At 47.3% G+C, this 19,513-nt stretch overlaps 1 protein-coding gene across 1 annotated transcript; it reads right to left on the bottom strand.

The window, feature by feature from the left end:
• Window positions 1-9,635: 9,635 nt before the first annotated feature.
• LOC100281206 (uncharacterized) lies at window positions 9,636-13,362 on the bottom strand. The gene is given in 8 exon segments (NM_001154125.2): window positions 9,636-10,130; window positions 10,238-10,316; window positions 10,429-10,794; window positions 10,890-11,235; window positions 11,333-11,435; window positions 11,521-11,791; window positions 12,832-12,941; window positions 13,057-13,362. Coding segments are annotated over 8 exon segments (1,647 nt in total). The 5' UTR covers window positions 13,216-13,362; the 3' UTR covers window positions 9,636-9,917.
• Between the last annotated feature and the right edge of the window lie 6,151 nt (window positions 13,363-19,513).

Genomic DNA, 19,513 nt, shown 5'->3' with positions numbered 1-19,513 from the left:
AAGGAATGGGACTCGGACTGCTCCTCTTCCGACTCCGATGACGAAGGACTCGCTGCTTCGGCCTTCAACAAATCCTCACTCTTCCCCAACGAACACCATACATGTCTTATGGCCAAGGAGAGAAAGGTATGTGTTCGGGACACACCCAAGTACACTTCATCTAGTGATGAAGAATCCTCCGATGATGAAGTAGATTACTCTAGTTTATTTAAAGGTTTAGATAGAGCTAAAGTAGAGAAAATTAGTGAATTAATTGATGCTCTAAATGAAAAAGATAGACTGTTAGAAAAACAAGAGGATATTTTATATGAGGAACATGACAAATTTGTTAGTGTGCAAAAATCCCTTGCCTTAGAAATTAAGAGAAATGAAATGTTATCCTCTGAATTGTCTGTTTGCCATGAATCGATCTCTAGTTTAAAGAGTTTAAATGATGAACTAAATGCTAAGCTAGAGGAAGTCAACAAAACTAGTTCATGTGTAGAGCATGTTGTTATTTGTAATAGATGTAAGGATTTTGATGTTGATGCTTGTGATGATCACCTTATTTCTATTACCAAATTAAATGATGAGGTGGCAAGTCTCAATGCTCAACTTAAGACTTGCAAAATTAATTTTGATAAATTAAAATTTGCTAGGGATGCCTACACCGTTGGTAGACACCCCTCAATTAAGGATGGGCTTGGTTTTCGAAAGGAAGCCAAGAACTTAACAAGCCAAAGGGCTCCCATTCCCAACAAGGAGAAAGGGAAGGCTTCTATGGTTAGTAATCCTCAAAGGAACCGTGCTTTTATTTATGATAGGAAAAATGCTAATCGTGCTCATTATAATAGGAGTTATGATCATGATGCTTTTAATTCACATGCTATGTTTGCCTCTAGTTCTACTTTTGTTCATGGTATAAGTAGGCCTAGGAGAAATCATGTTGTGCATCATGTGCCTAGGAAAATGTGCAATGAATCTACTACTGTTTTCCATGCTTGCAACACTTCTTTTGTTCTTTCATGTAAGAATGCAAAAGTAGTGGCTAGAAAATTGGGATCCAAATGCAAGGGAGACAAAACCTGCATATGGGTTCCAAAAACTATCGTGACTAACCTTGTAGGACCCAACAAGAGTTAATTAGGTACCTAAAACCCAAGCTTAAATTCCTTGCAGGTTTATGCATCCGGGGGCTCAAGCTGGATTATCGACAACGGATGCACAAACCACATGACGGGGGAGAAGAAGATGTTCACCTCCTACGTCAAGAACAAGGATTCCCAGGATACGATCATATTTGGAGATGGGAACCAAGGCAAGGTTAAAGGCTTGGGCAAGATAGCCATCACCAACGAGCACTCTATATCGAATGTATTTCTAGTAGAGTCGCTTGGTTACAACCTTCTGCCTGTAAGTCAATTGTGTCACATGGGTTACAATTGTCTTTTTACAAACGTTGATGTATCTGTCTTTAGAAGGAGTGATGGTTCATTAGCTTTTAAGGGTGTATTAGACGACAAACTCTACTTAGTTGATTTTTCAAAAGAGGAGGCCCATCTAGATGCATGCTTAATAGCTAAGACTAGTATGGGCTGGCTGTGGCATCGCCGTCTAGCACATGTTGGGATGAAGAACCTTCATAAACTTCTAAAGGGAGAACATGTGTTAGGACTAACCAATGTTTGTTTCGAGAAAGATAGGCCATGTGCAGCATGTCAGGCAGGGAAACAAGTGGGAAGCACTCATCATAGCAAGAATGTGATGACAACATCAAGACCACTGGAGCTTCTTCACATGGACCTCTTTGGACCCGTTGCCTACCTTAGCATCGGGGAAAGTAAGTATGGTCTAGTAATTGTTGATGATTTTTCCCGCTTCACTTCGGTGTTCTTTTTGCAGGATAAATCAGAAACCCAAGGGACCCTAAAGCGCTTTCTAAAGAGGGCTCAAAACGAATTTGAGCTAAAGGTGAAAAAGATAAGGAGCGACAACGGGTCCGAGTTCAAGAATCTACAAGTTGAGGAGTATCTTGAGGAGGAAGGTGTCAAGCATGAATTCTCCGCTCCCAACACACCACAGCAAAACGGTGTGGTAGAGAGGAAGAACAGGACGCTTATCGACATGGCGAGAATGATGCTTAGAGAGTTCAAGACGCCCGAGCGGTTTTGGTCGGAAGCTGTGAACACAGCTTGCCACGCCATAAACTGGCTCTATCTGCATCGCCTTCTCAAGAAGACCTCCTACAAACTCCTTACCGGTAACAAACCCAACGTCTCCTACTTTCGTGTATTTGGGAGCAAATGTTACATTCTGGTGAAGAAAGGTAGACATTCTAAATTTGCTGCCAAGGCAGTAGAAGGGTTTTTACTAGGGTATGACTCAAATACAAAGGCATATAGAGTCTTCAACAAATCATCGGGTTTGGTTGAAGTCTCTAGCGACGTTGTATTTGATGAGACTAATGGCTCTCCAAGAGAGCAAGTTGATCTTGATGACATAGATGAAGATGATGTTCCGACGACCGCAATGCGCACGATGGCGATAGGTGATGTGTGACCACAGGAACAACAAGAGCAAGATCAGCCATCTTCCTCCACAATGGTGCATCCTCCAACTCAAGACGGTGAACAGGTACCTCAAGAAGAGGGACAGGATCAAGGGGGAGCACAGAAAGAACAAATGATGGAGGAAGAAGCACCACGGGTCCCTCCAACTCAAGTCCGAGCGACGATCCAACGACATCACCCCGTTGACCAGATTCTGGGTGACATAAGCAAGGGAGTAACTACTCGCTCAAGATTAGCTAACTTTTGTGAGCATTACTCGTTTGTCTCTTCTATTGAGCCTTTCAGGGTAGAAGAGGCCTTGCAAGATCCGGACTGGGTCTTGGCCATGCAGGAAGAGCTCAACAACTTCAAGAGGCATGAAGTTTGGAGCCTGGTGCCCCGTCCAAAGCAAAATGTTGTGGGAACCAAGTGGGTGTTCCACAACAAGCAAGACAGCATGGGGTGGTGATAAGAAACAAGGCTCGACTTGTGGCAAAAGGTTATGCCCAAGTCGCAGGTTTGGATTTCGAGGAAACTTTTGCTCCTGTGGCTAGGCTAGAGTCTATTCGAATTTTATTAGCCTGTGCCACTCACCACTCTTTCAGGTTGTTTCAAATGGACGTAAAGAGGGCTTTCCTCAACGGGCCAATCAAGGAGGAGGTATACATGGAACAACCTCGTGGCTTTGAGGATGACAGGTACCCCGACCATGTGTTCAAGCTCTCTAAGGCGCTCTATGTACTTAAGAAAGCCCCAAGAGCATGGTATGAATGCCTTAGAGATTTCTTAATTGCTAATGCTTTCAAGGTTGGGAAAGCCTATCCCACTCTTTTTACTAAGACTTGTGATGGTGATCTTTTTGTGTGCCAAATTTATGTCGATGTCATAATATTTGGTTCTACTAATCAAAAGTCTTGTGAGGAGTTTAGCAGGGTGATGACACAAAAGTTCGAGATGTCGATGATGGGTGAGTTGACCTATTTCCTTGGGTTCCAAGTGAAGCAACTCAAGGACGGCACCTTCCTATCCCAAACGAAGTACACTCAAGACTTCTCAAGAGGTTTGGGATGAAGGACGCCAAGCCCGCGAAGACACCGATGGGAATCGACGGGCATGTTGACCTCAACAAAGGAGGTAAGTCCGTTGATCAAAAGGCATACCTGTCCATGATAGGTTCATTGCTTTATTTATGTGCTAGTAGACCGGACATTATGCTAAGTGTATGCATGTGTGCTAGATATCAATCCGACCCCAAGGAATGTCACCTTGTAGCCGTTAAGCGGATTCTTAGATATTTAGTTTCTATGCCTTGTTTCGGGATCTGGTATCCAAAGAGGTCTACCTTTGACTTGATTGGATACTCAGACTCCGACTATGCCGGGTGCAAGGTTGATAGAAAGAGCACATCGGGGACGTGCCAATTTCTAGGAAGGTCCTTGGTGTCCTGGAGTTCTAAGAAACAAACATTCGTTGCCCTATCCACCGTTGAGGCCGAGTATGTTGCCGCAGGACAGTGTTGCGCGCAACTACTTTGGATGAGGCAAACCCTCCAGGACTTTGGCTACAATCTAAGCAAAGTCCCACTCCTATGTGACAATGAGAGTGCAATCCGCATGGCGGATAATCTAGTTGAACACAGCCGCACTAAGCACATAGACATCCGGCATCACTTCCTGAGAGACCACCAGCAAAAGGGAGATATCGAGGTGTACCATATTAGCACCGAGAACCAGCTAGCCGGTATCTTTACCAAGCCATTGGATGAGAAAACTTTTTGCAGGTTGCGTAGTGAGCTAAATGTCTTAGATTCGTGTAACTTGGATTGATCTATAGCATACATGTGTTCTATGCCCTTGATCATGTTACTTTGCAGCATTTACATTACTCGTTGAATATTTGTGGTGCTCAAGTTGTACAAGAACCTCCCCGGACCTCACAAGTCCATATGCAATTGGTGCACATATTTAGGGGGAGATATGATACAACCTGACCCTTTGAGACTAACCTTGTGTTTGAGTATACTTGATGTAGTCTCAAAAGTGCATTGAAAGGGAAATGTGGACTTGGACGATACAAAGACTTCCATTGCACTCCGTTATTAGTGTAATCAATTCCATGTTCATTCTTATGTTCTATTTGCCTTTTTGCTCTTAATTGACATTTTGGTGAGGCAATGGGGTTAAAGGGCCAAAAATGATCCTGTTTTGGTGCTTAATGCCAAAGGGAGAGAAATTAAGGCCAAAGCAAATGGATCAGCTACCACTTGTGAATTTTGAAAACAATAGAGTTAGAACTTTTGATTTGTCCAAAATACTCTTATTGCAAAATTTGGTCTCTTGTGGGAGAGAATTTTGATTATGGAAAAAGGGGGAGTTTTGACACTTGATCAATTTCACTCTTGGATCATATCTCTTTGTGCTCAAACAAGCGTGTTTGACTTAGAGATAGGAAAAATGAATTTGATTTGCAAAAACAAACCAAGTGGTGGCAAAGAGTGATCCAAATATGCCAAATCATAAGCAAAAAACAATTTGGTCCTCAATTACATTGATGTTGCACTTCTTTTGGTTGCTTTTGGATGTGTTGGCATAAATCACCAAAAAGGGGGAGATTGAAAGGGAAATGTGCCCTTGGGCAATTTCAATAATGTTTTGGTGATTAAGTGCCCAACACGGTTAATTAAGTTCTTATGTGCCAAGTAAAGTGAGAAGTGCAAATCAAAGAAAAAGGTATGTTTCTAGACTTAGTACATTGTTTTGAGTACTAATGTGTTTTGTCTAAGTGCTAGAAACAGTGAAAAAAGAATTGGAAAAAGAGTTGGCTATGTGCAGCAAACTCCAGCTCGGCTTGGCACACCGGACTGTCTGGTGGTGCATCGGACAGTGTCTGGTGCGCCAGGCTGGTCCGCGTGAACTTGCCGCTCTCGGGACTCGACGGCGGCGTACGGCTAAAAATCACCGGACCGTCTGGTGGTGCACCGGACTGTCTGGTGAGTCATCCGCGATGAACTCGTCGCCCTCGGGAAAAGCAAAGGGGCGACGTGGCTATAATTGACCGGACTGTCCGGTGGTGCACCGGACTGTCCGGTGAGCCAAAGGTTGCCTGCGCCAACGGTCGGCCGCGCAATCTTCGCGTGACACATGGTCGCGCGAACGGTCGGTTGGACACACCGGACTGTCCGGTGTGTACCGGACAGTGTCTAGTGCGCCAACTGACCCCATGGACCAACGGTCGGATGCACCTGATTTGGAAGGCGATCGCGCACCGGACAGCTACAGTGACTGTCCAGTGGTGCAATAGACTGTCCGGTGCACCACCCGACAGAAGGCAAGTTTGGCCTTCCAAGTTGGCCTCCAACAGCTCCTAGCTGCCTTGGGGCTATAAAAGGGACCCCTAGGCCCATGGAGGAGACATCTAAGAATTCACTAAGCATTCTAAGACTCCTGCACTCCGCCTCCGCGCAATTGATTGACTGTGTTAGTGATTTGAACTCCGTTTGAGTCGTAAACTCATTGTGCTACGTTTCGAGCTCAAGTCTTGTCTTGTGTGCGTGTGTGTGCTGCGGATTTGTATCTTGTGTGTGTTGCTCTTCCCAACCTTACTCCATGCTTTCTTTGTGATCTCTATTGTAAGGGCGAGAGACTCCAATTTGTGGAGATTCCTCGCAAACGGGAACAATACTCTAAAGGAAAAATCGTGGTATTCAAGTTGATCATCGGATCACTTGAAAGGGGTTGAGTGCAACCCTCGTCCATTGGGACGCCACAACGTGGAAGTAGGCAAGTGCTACTTGGCCGAACCACGGGATAAAAATCGCGTGTCTTGTGTTGCTTTCTCTGTGATTGTTGTGTTCACAAGAACTCGCTTCAAGCTACTTAGTCGTACTAACACCTATAACTAAGTTTTGTGACTATTAGTGTTTGATTTTTACAGGATCACCTATTCACCCCCCCTCTAGGTGCTCTCAGGAGTGCTGACTTCTGGTGGCACCGGACAGTCCGGTGCCGCACCGGACAGGCACTGTTCACTGTCCGGTGCGCCTTTGACCTCTGTTCTGACTTCTGCCGCGAACTGTAGCGTTGTCAGGGGCACTGTGCAGTCGACCATCGCGCCGAAGAGTCGTTGCTCCGCTATCACACCGGACAGTCTGGTGGCACACTGGACAGTCCGGTGAATTATAGCGGAGCGGCGTTGGAAAACCTGAGAGTGGTGAGTTTGGACTTGTACAGTCCTGGTGCACCGGACACTGTCCGGTGGCACACCGGACAGTCCGGTGCGCCAGACCAGAGCACTCTCAAGTTTCTTGCTCCTTTGAATTTGAACCCTATCTTTTATCTTCTATTGGTTTATGTTGAACCTTTATTGACCTGTAGATCATATAATCTAGAGCAAACTAGTTAGTCCAATTATTTGTGTTGGGCAATCAACCACCAAAATTATTTATAGGAAAAGGTTAACCCTATTTCCCTTTCACCCCATACTTGCTGAGCAATGAACGTATGTGAGCTCACTCTTGCTAAACTCATATCAGGTCAAGAACAGGTACTGCGAGATGAAGAGCATGAAGGATGCTAAGATTAGTTTGGAGAGGTCTAGGTTGTCGTCTCCCAGTCAACTATGGTTGCAGAGGATCATGGTTGTCATATGATGTATTTATTTAGGTATTTTATATAGAACCCTTATTATATAATAAAGATGTGACATTGATTTTTGTACCATGAGTCATCATATGTGTGAGACTTGATTCTAGCACACATTTGAGACGCACCTAGATTTGTCTTTAAATCCGAGTGTGACAATAAAATTCATAAGGTACCAATATTTCTTTCATTTACTTCCACTTGTTGCGTGAGTTACACATGAAATCACTCTAAGTATCCAAGTTTCAACATAATCAATACTTTACTTTATCATTTTATGTGGAGACTTGAGGGTATTTTCTTATAGAATGTTTATTAGTCTTGGTAACTTAGTTACAATTTTTGGTCGACACTAGAATATTATGAATTTTATTGCATTTTTATGATTTTCTGCAGAAAGAAATTAATAATACACAAATAGCCTCAGAAAATCATGAAATTTTATATAAGCACAATATATATCCATATATAATCCTAAAATAGTTTGGACCATAAATTACATAAGATGTCAACGTTTCTTTCATTTCACTTCCACTTGTTGCGGAGTTACACATGAAATCACTCTAAATATCCAAGTTTCACAGTATTCATTACTTCACTTTATCATTTTCATGGGGGGTTTTGACTCATCATTTCACTTCCATCGGTCATGTCATGAGCGGCGCCGGTGTCGAGGCACCATCCTTCAATCATGTCGTTGCTGGAGCCGTCTCCGAGGAAAGCGCGTGCTTTCGACTCATCAAGGTGGAGTGTCGCTGCGGTCGGTGCCACTGGAGGTAGTTCGATGCTTGCGTGTGCTAAGAGCAGAGCTTCCTCCTCCGCCTCCACCTGTGCGACGTTGGCCTGGCCGCGTCGTGGCTGCCGACATTCCCTAGCCAGTGGCCAAGCTTGCCACAGTTGTGACAACCGTCATCTCGTGTCGGCTTCTTGTTGCCGACGGCGCCGCCTTGGGCGCCTCCGCGGGCACCACCCTCAGCTTGTCCTCGCGCTCTGGTCTGGGCGCCTCCGCGCGCCTTGCCACGTTTGTGGCCCCGTGTCGAGGAGGACTCCCCCTTCTTGTCACCTTGACAGGCCTCCCACTACTCCCGAGTGAAATGTAGCTTCCCCTCGATGGTAATAGGCCCAGAGAGGGCCTGTGGTTTGTCGCCGTCGATGACCTTGATATGACCAATCGCTTCTTCGATCGTCATCGTGGAGAGGTATAGCAGAGACTCGTTGAGACGACCAAACTGTAGATGACACTGTTTGCAGAGAGAAGTTTGAAATATGGGATGAGATAGGGGATCTGTTGGAGATAGCCTTACATGATATCCAACAAAAAGTTTGTTACCGACAATATCCGTGTCCGGCTAGTTCTGTACCCAATATGTGACTATCCGTATTTGCATCAGAGAACATCTGTATTTGTATTTGTATCCAAAGTTATCTATATTTAAATTCATATCCGAAAAAATATGAAAACAAATATGGTTTCAGTGATATTCGTTCTAATTCTATCTGATTATCTCTAACGTTTACGAAGGTTATTCTCGTTGTTAAGGATGTAATCGGATCGAATACGGACGAATATCATCAAACTTTATTTGTTTTTGTATTTTTATTCGGATTCGAATTCAAATATAGATAGTTTCGGATACGAAAACAAAAACGGATGTTCTCAAATACAAATACGGATAGATGTGTGACGAATACGAAACTAGTCGGACACGGATATCGTCGGTAACGAAGTTTTTTTGCCGAATACTGTGTAAGACATCATTCCACATATATCATGGTTGCAATCATTTATCTACTTCTTGAATCTAAACATTTTTTAGCATTATATGTGTACATATGTCATGTCTCCGTAAAAGTTCATGATTTTTTAGGCTATGTGCGTATTATTATTTTTTGCATAAAATCATCAAAATGCAAATAAGTTACCATAACTAATAAACATTCTATAAAAATATAACATCACGTCTCCTCATAAAAATTGATAAAGTGAAGTATCGATTATGTTGAAACTTAGATATTTAGAGTGATTTCACATATAACTCACGCAACAAGTGAAATGAAACAAACACTGGTATATTGTGGATTTCATGGTCCAAATACTTTTGAGGATTATACATGGACATATATTATGACTCCATAAAGTTCTATGAATTTTTTAGGCTATTTGGGCATTATTAATTTCTTTTGCAAAAATATCAACAAAATGTACACAGCTATCGGGTAAGATATCCAGATATCAGATATATTGTATTCGAATCCGATATTCAAACAAAATATATGTATCTGTTATTAGAAAAAAAAAACCGGATATCCGAAAATTCCATCCGAACAAGTATTCATCATCTTCGAATCCAAAATTCGGACGGATATTTTCCAAACCATATTACATCTCTACTTGCGCTGTACACGTATTGCTCGTTTCAGTGTTTCTTGAACTCATTCAGATCGATGAGAAATCTGACAGTGTATGAAAAAGGAAAATCTGGTTACTATGAATATTATCATCATCAATGATGTGAGCGAGGAAGCGAGGAAGCTTCACATACAACAAATCGACCGGGAATTAATGTTTTAGCTACAATTGCTAAATAATATATGAGCTGAACGATCATCAGCGCCACAAAATGGAACTCAGTTCAGCAATCTGAACACTCCAATCATCTCTTCCCTCAACTTCAATTGATCCCCGCAAGTTCCGGCCACCCCTTCGTGGCCGAACAAACATGGTCTTCTTGGGCTCAGGGATTCAGCTTCAGAGAGGCCTGGTCCGGCGTCCAGAGGCCCGGCCGCAGAGCAGCGCGTTCTTGGGGATCGGGTTCTCGTCCCGCCACGAGTTCGCCGGCGAGTAGACGCGGAGGTAGAACTGCTGGCCGAGGTACTGCCTGGCCCAGCTCTCGGACCTCACGTTCCACATCCCCACGTTGTCCAGCGGCATGTAGATAGCCGTCCATGACTGAGGGTACACCTGAAAGCATGGCCAGTGTAAACATCGGTGCATGTCCACAGTTCAGAATTGAGAAATCAGAGCAACTTTTGTTTCTTGGCTTCCGGTTTGAACAAACAATACAATACCTGCAATGTGTACCGAGCAATGGCGTCCCTGAGGTTGTAGCCCTGACGACTAGCCGGTGTCCACTGTCCTCCATCCATCCTGACCATCCGGAAACAAACAAACAAACCATACCACCAATCTTCAGCCATTCGGATCCAGCGATACTGAACAATGTCAGGATCTGCAAGAATATGGAACTAGGAAGACGCACCCGACGACCCAGAACGCGTAGCCGTCGATGTGCCACGACTGCACCAAGTTCTCCGCGTTTTCAAAGACGACCTCAACATAGTCCCGCATGTTGGCCGCCATCACAGACGTCTGGAGGTAAGCGCCGCCGCCCGTCGGGTTGTCGGGCATGCTGCCCAGCGTGAAAACTCCCGGGATGCTGTAGAAATCAGCAACCTTGAGAGGAGTGTCGGCCGGGACGAAGGAGATGCCGTTCACTGCGTATCTCAGCTTGCCGTTGATGGTTGCCCGCGAGTTGGCGAGCCTGATGGTTCTTGTGGTGTTGACGAGACCGTAGTGGTAGGAACCCTGAGGGTTTGGCCTTGGTCCACTCGCTGTCAGGTTCCACCTGCTCAAAAGGTAGGTAACAGAACGACTCAATGCGTCAGTAGCTGATGCTGTTAGGTAGTCTGATGATGATAGCCAAAACAAAGTAGTCTTTACCGGATGGATCTAGCCTGGTTGAGAGAGAAATCGATCTCAACGGTAGGCGCCGGGGGAGGCGGCACACTTGCAGCACCATTTGAGCTGCTGTAGTGGAGGATGGCAGCGGTGGTGAGGACAGGGGTGGTAAAGCGTGTGGAGACAACTATGGAGTAGTCTGCAGGTGGCTGATCAGCAGTAACAAGGAACGAGTATGATTGGCCTAGATGGACGTCGATGGACGTGTAAGTGCTCTGCATGGTGTGAGACCCCTCCACCTCGACCAGCAGCATGGAATGGCCTTGGATCCTTATGTTCACCGAGGTCGCGATTCCCACGTTCGACACCCGGAACCGATACGTTTTCCCTGGCAGGATCGTGCGAACAAAGCTCAGCACATTTCTGTCTACATGAAGAATTACCAGGCATATAATCAGATGCACTCTTATGTTCATATAGTTTACCTTGGTCCACCGTGAATCTGTTGCCATTCCAACCTTGGCCATTGATAAGAAGGCCGTCAGGAAACGGCAGGTCATTGCCACTGTCCAGAATGCCTTTCAGGTCCTGCGGGGATTCTTAGTTAGTTGCAGTGTTACCGGTGCACCAAAAAGATGCAGTGCAGTATACTTCATTTAGGATGTAAACGTACGGTGTGGTTGAGCTTGAACCAGTCACCCGCCAATATGGTGAAATCCCCGGCAGGCGGGTCAAACGGGACAGGGATCCTCGGCCGGCTGAGAACCCTGATGGCACCGTAACCGCCAGCTGCCTTGTGAAACAGAAGGGAAGGGAAGTAGTAGTAGCTCCCGATCTGGTCCTTGAACTGCATGTTGTAAGTGAAATTGCCGCCCGGAGGGATCGGGCAGTTGGTGCCGTACACGCCGTCCTGCCATGAGCTCCTCCGCTGCTGAATTCCCTGCCTGCGATGTAGGGACAGTAAAGAAAAGAACAGTTCATCCTCAAAATTAGCATTGGTCCGCAATGTCACCACAGTGGTCGACGACCAAGTAGCCATGAGACCTTAACATTCGTCAGTCCATAGGTAATATGGACAATGCGCATTATCTTTTTTTTAAGTTAATCGCTCTTGTCACTCTCTTAATGCAAAAGGAGCCACAGATCGCACTAATGTGCACATGCTCAATGCAAAACCACTGGAGGCCCACTGACTGATCTATCATCTATGGAAGCATTAGTTGTCTGTACATGTGCTTTGCATCCTGGATCTGGAAAGGAAAGCGAAAGCTCAAGTAAAAGGAAGGAGGACAACTATTGGGGGTAATATAATATAAATAGTATCAGATTCCTCTAGCTACTAAGGGAACTGAGTAGTGAAGTTTTGTCCTGGAACAGCTCACTCTCCATGTCCATGGTGTGACTGACATGCAGTGGCACAAAACAACCGCTGCAAGGCAACCAAGGTTCACGCACGGCTGAGCCTACTCTATGCAGGGAAATTTTTAACTGCCAACTTGGACTTGAAGGCCTGGCATGTTAACTCAAGCCTAGTCCATGTCTGAATCACGCCGTCGTAGCTACAAATCTGGACCATCGACACAGGGTCTCCTGCTGAAAGAAAAGAGCCGAGACCAGTTGCATTTCGCTTGATTGGTTCCCAGTGTGTGGGAAGCCAGGCTCGTGCGAGCCAGACCGGCGAGATACGCCGGTTCTAGGCGTACGAGCAGATGCAACAAATGATGATAAAATGCAATGTTATTGCATCCGCTCAGACAGGCTGCGTGCTCCTCGTGCAAGCAACCAAACAAAATCTCAGATAGAGTCAACGCACACGGTGGTCCAGGATATGATGGTGCAGGTAACCAATCAGACCTATTGTGTCCCGGGACATTCAGAGAGAACATGGCAATCTTGAACAGGCAAGTTTTTAAGCCACGCAGCAAAAACAAAACAGAGCACAAGTGGTAACAGGAGACTGCTGCTGCTACTAGTAGTAGATTACCAGGAGAGGAGGAAGGGGACCGGCAGGTTGTTGAAGACGTTGACGATGATGTTGTCGTTGGTGACGGCGTCGATCTGCGGCCCCGGGAACTGGCCGTTGATCAGTATCCCCTGCACCGCAGCAGCCGCATCCACATCACATCCACGCGGCCATTGGCGAATGCAGGCCGCCGAACCAAGGTATAACAGAGGCCGTGCGTGCGTGCGAGCCTAGCTAGTGGCGTACCTCCTGCTTGACGCCGAGCGGGTAGATGTCGCCAAAGGTGACGTTCCAGGTGTAGAACCTGTAGGGGTCATCGGCGCGTGCCTGCAGGAGCAGCGAGCCGAGGAGGAGGACGACGACGAGGGACGCCGGCGAGGAGGGGGCCTCCATTCGTCTCCCCATCTATGGTACCGCGCCGCGCTACACTAGGGCTGTCGCCTCGCCGCTCGACCTTAGCTGGAGCCGAGCCTGGAGGACAGGGGTCAAACAGTGTCAGCGAGAGACGAAGGAGCGAGGAAACGGGGTCGGTCTCGTGCCGGTGGATCTGCTGCGGCGGCAGGTGGATGGAAGCGAATATAAATGAGGGAGGTGCGGTGATAATCTGGATCCGAGGGAGGGGGGCGTGGGGTGGGGGTGTGTCTGCCTCTGCCCATGGTGCAAATGGCGCTCGTGATTTCATGGGGCGGGTGCGGGTGTGGGGTGGGGTAGTGGCATGAGCTGTACGCGCCAACGCCAGTACGCCTGCGCGTTGGATTCTTTACACTGGTCAGTGGCTAATCTGGATAAGTGTTTAAGCTTTCATTCACGCGGCGAACAACTTGCATGCTAAGATTTAACTTTTTTTGGTTAATTAGTCCAGCCTACAGCCTAGGGGATATGATTTATCCGCGTACCCATAGATAAAAAACCCGTTGGACATGGTTTTGGGTACGAGTCTGTACCCGTAGATACGGATACGGGTAGCATTTGATATCCGTGGATATTTTTAAAATGCGTACTAAAAATCAGTATCTATATCCGAATACCCGAATATCGGTTAAAGTAACCTGACATGTAGGGTCACTGAAGTCTGGAACCACTTCACGGACCACAGACAGCCCAACTTCCCAAGTCCCGTACTCCCGTCGCCACAACTGCAGCTATTGTTTGTGAGAAAACTGGGAATATTTTATGACTTAACCATGATGTTTTCTGCGACCAAATATGTTATAACTAGTCTTTTCTTATCTAAAGTGTGTGAAGTTAAACTTATAGTGGGCAAACGGATATATCCGCGGATATCCGTTACCCGCGGGTAACGGATGTGGATACTATTTTTTATTCGTAGCGGGTAACGGGTACGGGTTCGGATATCGGATATAAGTCGTGGATATGGATGTCCAGAGACACTATCCTCGGATAGTTTATCCGTTGCCATCTCTAGTCCAGCCATTGGTCAGTCATTTAGCCAGAAGAAATGCGCATGACATTAAGTATATGGATATCCTTGGCCTCTATTTGTTCTGATTATTACTTCCGGGATATCCGCTGCATTTCTTCTTTTGGATCCCTTAATTTAAGAGGAATTGGAATTCACTTAATAAAGAAACCTATTTAGCTTGGAATTTAACATTTTACCACTTTCCAAAGTTCAGATATAAGTCTATCTCAAATTCATGGAGTGCAGGATGGGAAATGATTTTATTTATTAGTAGAATTTGTTTCTACTCTGTAACTTATAGGACGTTCTTCGACTCACCTCTATAGTAAAATGTAACACATAAATATGTCCGACATCTTGCTAATAATAGTATACAGATATATTTTACATAAAATCGAATTAGTTTAATTGGTATATCTCTAAATTATTATTATTAGAATGGAATTCAATTCTAGTGATTCAAATGGGGCATTAGGTTAATCAAAGGCGCAACATATACATATATCTTCTTTGATCATTGATGACTGCTATTATTCCTGAGAACGGATCAGGTGTAAACCAAGCCCTTGGTAGGTGCAAATCGTGCAGACAGTTAAGATAATTTTACAAGACAATCCTCCCATTGTGTATCAGTTTTCAAAACAATTCTTCCACCTCGTCTGATACATTTTTAAATACATCAACTCACCTCCACGAACGTGTTGGTTTTCACGACTTACGTCGAGTGCTTGGTTTGCTCATGATCCATTCCCTTTTTTCTTCGGTACAGGGGCGAAAGCAAAGTGGGATGTGGCCCCTCAATTTCTATGCCTTTTTATACCTAATGTTTATTTAATATTAAGTATATTAAAAATTGAACTTCTGGATAGGTTAAAATAGCCATGTTCTGGGGCTCCTCGTCGGATTGGTCTAGTATTTCGAATCTCGTCCTTCTACTCGGTGTAATCCTCACATCTATTCATCTAGTCTCGTTCTTCCTAACGTCGTCAAAGCAGGCCATGGAGTGTTTCTGCGCTCCCGCTCGAGGTCAGCCTCAGGCGAGTCATGACTACATCTCCTGCTTGAGGTCCTCGGGTGAGTCGTGACTGCATCTCCCGCCCAGAGCTGGCCTCGGGAAAATCGGAAAAGTGTCTCATGTCCGGAGCTCGCTTCGGGCAAGTCGAAACAGTGTCTCCCGTCTGGAGCTAGCTTCTGGCGAGACGGAACTATGTCTCGTCCAAGGTTGGTCTCAGACGAGACGAAACAACATCTCTCGTCCGAGGTTGGCCTCGGGCGAGACGGAACAACATCTCTCGTCCGAGGTTTGCCTCGAGCGAGACGGAACAGCGTCTCCCGTCCGAGGTTGGCCTCGGGCGAGACAGAACAACATATCTGGTCCGAGGTTGGTCTCGTGTGAGACAGAACTATGTCTCCTCTCCGAGGTTGGTCTCGGGCGAAGCGGAAAAGCATCTCCCATCCGAGGTTGGTATCGGGCGAAGCGGAAAAGCATCTCCCGTCCGAGGTTGGACTCGGGCGAGGCAAAACAGCGTCTCTCGTCCGAGGTTGGCCTCGGGCGAGACGGAACGACGTCTCCCGTCCGAGGTTGGCCTCAGGCAGGATGGAACAGTGTCTCCCATTCGAGGTTGGCCTTAGGCGAGATGGGACAACGTCTCTGTGCTCGTAAGGAGCCGGGGGATATCTATCTCCCACAAGCCTCTGAGCTTCAGGTTAACTTGATAAACAATCAGCTTGAAGGTCCAAAATCTACTTTCAGAATGTCTGGCCTTGTAATCTTCGAAATTTTATGATGGTATCCTCCATGCTTTGAGGATCAAGCAACTTATTCCTCTAAGTGGTCTTGGTGAGGTGGGCAGCAGTAGTCAAGCTGATGAGGCGGTGGTGTAGCCTCCCAGAGTCGACGAAGCAGCGAGTCGGCGAGGCGGATGATGGCCTGGCCCTCGAGCCGGTAAAGCAGTGAGTCGACGAGGCGGGCAATGGCCTAGGCCTCGAGCCAACGAAGCAGCGAGTCAGCGGGGCGCATGGCGGTGCAGCCCCCGAGCCGGTGAAGCAACGAGTCAGCGGGGCGCACGGTGGTGCAGCCCTTGAGCCAATGAAGAAATGAGTCAGTGAGGCGAGCAATGGCCCAGTCCACGAGCCGATGAAGCAACGAGTCAGCGAGGCGCACGACGATGCAGCCCCCGAGGCAACGAAGTAATGACGCGGCAAGGTGAGCGACGACCTAGCCCCCGAGCTGGTGGAGCAGCGAGTCAACAAGGCGCATGGCGGTACAGCTCCCGAGGCAACAAAGTAATGACTCGGCGAGGCGAGCGACAGCCCAGCCCCCGAGCCAGTGAAACAGCTAGGTAGGCAATGGCCCAGCCCTCGAGATGGTGAAACAGCAAGTCGGCAAGGCGAGTGATAGCCCAACCCCCGAACCGGTGAAGTAGCGAGTTGGGCAATGGCCCAATCCCTGAGCCAGTGAAGCAACGAGTCAGTGAGGCGCATGGCGGTGCAACCTCCGAGGCGACGAAGTAATGACTCAGCGAGGCGGGCGACGGCCTAGCCCTGAGCTGGTGAAGCAGCGAGTCAGCAAGACGGGCGATGGCATAGTCCTCGAACTAGCAAAGTAGCGACTCGGCGAGGCGGGCAGTGGCCCAGCCCCCGAGTCATCGAAGTAGTGTCTTGACGAGGTGGGCAGCAACCTAGCCCCCAAGCCGGTGAAGTAGTGACTCGGTGAGGCGGGCAGTGGCCTAGCCCTCGAGTTGTCGAAGTAGTGTCTTGGTGAGGCGGGCAGCAGGCTAGCCCCCAAGCCGGTGAAGTTGTGACTCGGCGAGGCAGGCAACGGCCTAGCCCCTGAGGTGCCGAATTAGTGTCTCGGCGAAGCGGGCAGCAGCCCATCCCCCAAGCTAGTGAAGTAGTGTCTCGGTGAGGCAGGCAACAACCTAGCCCCCAAGCCGGTGAAGTAGTGTCTCGGTGAGGCGGGCAGCAGCACAACCCCCGTGCTATCGAAGTAGTGGCTTGGCAAGGCGGGCAGCAGCCTAGCCCTCGAGCTGTCGAAGTAGTGACTTGGCAAGGCGGGTAGCATCACAGCCCCCAAGCCAGAGAAACAATGAGTTAGTGAGGCGGACAGCAGCCTAGCCCACTAGATGATGAAGCGATGAGTCGGCAAGGCAAACAACAGCCCAACCCCTGAGCTGACAAAGGGATGAGTCGGCAAGGCAGACAACAGCCCAACCCCCAAGCTGACGCAAGCGATGAGTCAGCAAGGTGGACAACAACCCAGCCCCTGAGCTAAAGAAGCAATGAGTTGGCAAGACGGACAACAATCTAGCCCCTGAGCTGGCAAAGCGATGAGTCAGCAAGGCACACAATAGCCTAGCCCCCGAGTTGTCAGAGTGGTCGGTGAGGCAGGAAGCAGCCCAACCCCCCGAGTCGACTGAAGGAAACAGTGACGCCTAAGAGGGGGTGAATTAGGACTTCTAAAAACTATTCTCTAAACTAGGCCACAAATAAATCCTAGAACAAAACCTATGCAAATAAACAATCTAGAATGTGCAAACTAGGTTTTGTCTAAGTGTTGCTATCTCTATCGCAAAGCCTAAGTTTCAATCCTAAATAATCTAACTAGAAAGGAGAGATTGAAACTTAAGTACTTAATGTAAATGCGGAAGGTAAAGTGCAAGTAGAGAAAGCAAACTCTCGTGATTGACGCCGGTATTTTTACCGAGGTATCCAGAACCACGCAAGGTCCCGACTAATTCTCATTGGTGCCCCTACGCAAAGGGTAGCCCACACGAGGGCCAAGTACCTCGGTTGAGTAACTCCGTAGAGAGTCGTGTGCCTTCTCCACTCGCAAGTGGTGCTCCGCTTCCGGCTCCTCTTGGACGCTCTCCACCGTCTCCATTATCGAGCTTCCGATCGAAAAACTACGGGCCTTGTTACCTCCGGTACACAGTGGCGGTCATGACACAAACTCGGTTGTCGTGGTCTCACAAGACTATCACCCCACTTGGTACAATTGCAATGGCTCGCGCAAGAGTCGAGGGGTTGTGTAGTTTTTCTAAACTCACTCAACTAACTAGGGTTCACCTAGACACAAGGTTTCCCGCTGAAAGAAAAGAGCTGACCAGTTGCATTGTGTCCCAGGACATTCAGAGAGAACATGGCAATCTTGAACATGCAAGTTTTTAAGCCACACAATAATAAAAACAAAACAGAGCACAAGTGGAGATTGTTGCTGCTACTGGTAGTAGTAGATTACCAGGAGAGGAGGAAGGGGATCGATAGGTTGTTGAAGACGTTGACGATGATGTTGTCGTTGGTGACGACGTCGATCTGCGGCCCCAGGAACTGGCCGTTGATCAGTATCCCCTGCACCGTAGCAGCAGCATCCACATCACATCCACGCAGCCATTAGCAAATGCAGGCTGTCGAACCAAGGTAGAACAGAGGTCGTGCGTGTGAGCCTAGCTAGTGGCGTACCTCCGGCTTGACACCGAGCGGGTAGATGTCGCCGAAGGTGACGTTCCAGGTGTAGAACCTGTAGGGGTCTTCGGCGCGTGTCTGCAAGCGCATAAGCGATCTAACTTAACTAAGCACTTCGCAAAGCACCTACGCTAATCATTAAATGAATCTATTAAGCACTTGGGTGTTTGAGCACTTGGAAATGTCTATAACACGTGTTGGTATGTTGTTTGGGCTCCCACACCTTCAAATGGCCGGTTGGAGGGTATAAATATCGTCCCCTCAATTATAGTTGTTGGACAGAAAAGCTGTTGCTTCTGTCGTCGGGTGCACCAAACATGTCCGGTGCCCTGACCATGTCAGCCGACCGTTGAGATCTGTAGCAGCCGATCGTTGGATCCGACCATTGGCCAAACTGTCTGATGCACACCGGACAGTCCGGTGTTATAGCGCTGAGAGTCCCTAGTTGCGAGCCTCTCTGCATAGATTGTTTGGTGCACACCGGACATGAACTGTTCATTGTCCGGTGCGCCACCAGAGCGCTGGCTTACTGCCTCTTCTTGGATTTCTTCACTATTTCCTTGGGCTTATTTTGATCTTGAGTCTTGGACTTCTATGCATCTTTTAGGTCTTCTATTAAGGTGTTGCATCCTTAGAGCATCAGTTCAATCCTCTTTGCATCCTATGAACTATAAATACAAACACTAGCAAACACATTAGTCCACAAGGTCATGTTGATCATCAAACACCAAAATCACTTAGCTAAATGGCCTAGGGTCCATTTTCCTTACATCGATGAAGGAGTCGACGAGGCGAGGTAGGTGACGGTCTAGCCCC

Source organism: Zea mays, chromosome 5, assembly GCF_902167145.1.
Source record: "Zea mays cultivar B73 chromosome 5, Zm-B73-REFERENCE-NAM-5.0, whole genome shotgun sequence".
NCBI lineage: Eukaryota > Viridiplantae > Streptophyta > Magnoliopsida > Poales > Poaceae > Zea > Zea mays.
The sequence above is the reverse complement of the archived record's forward strand: the minus strand, read 5'-3'. Positions and strand labels throughout refer to the sequence as shown.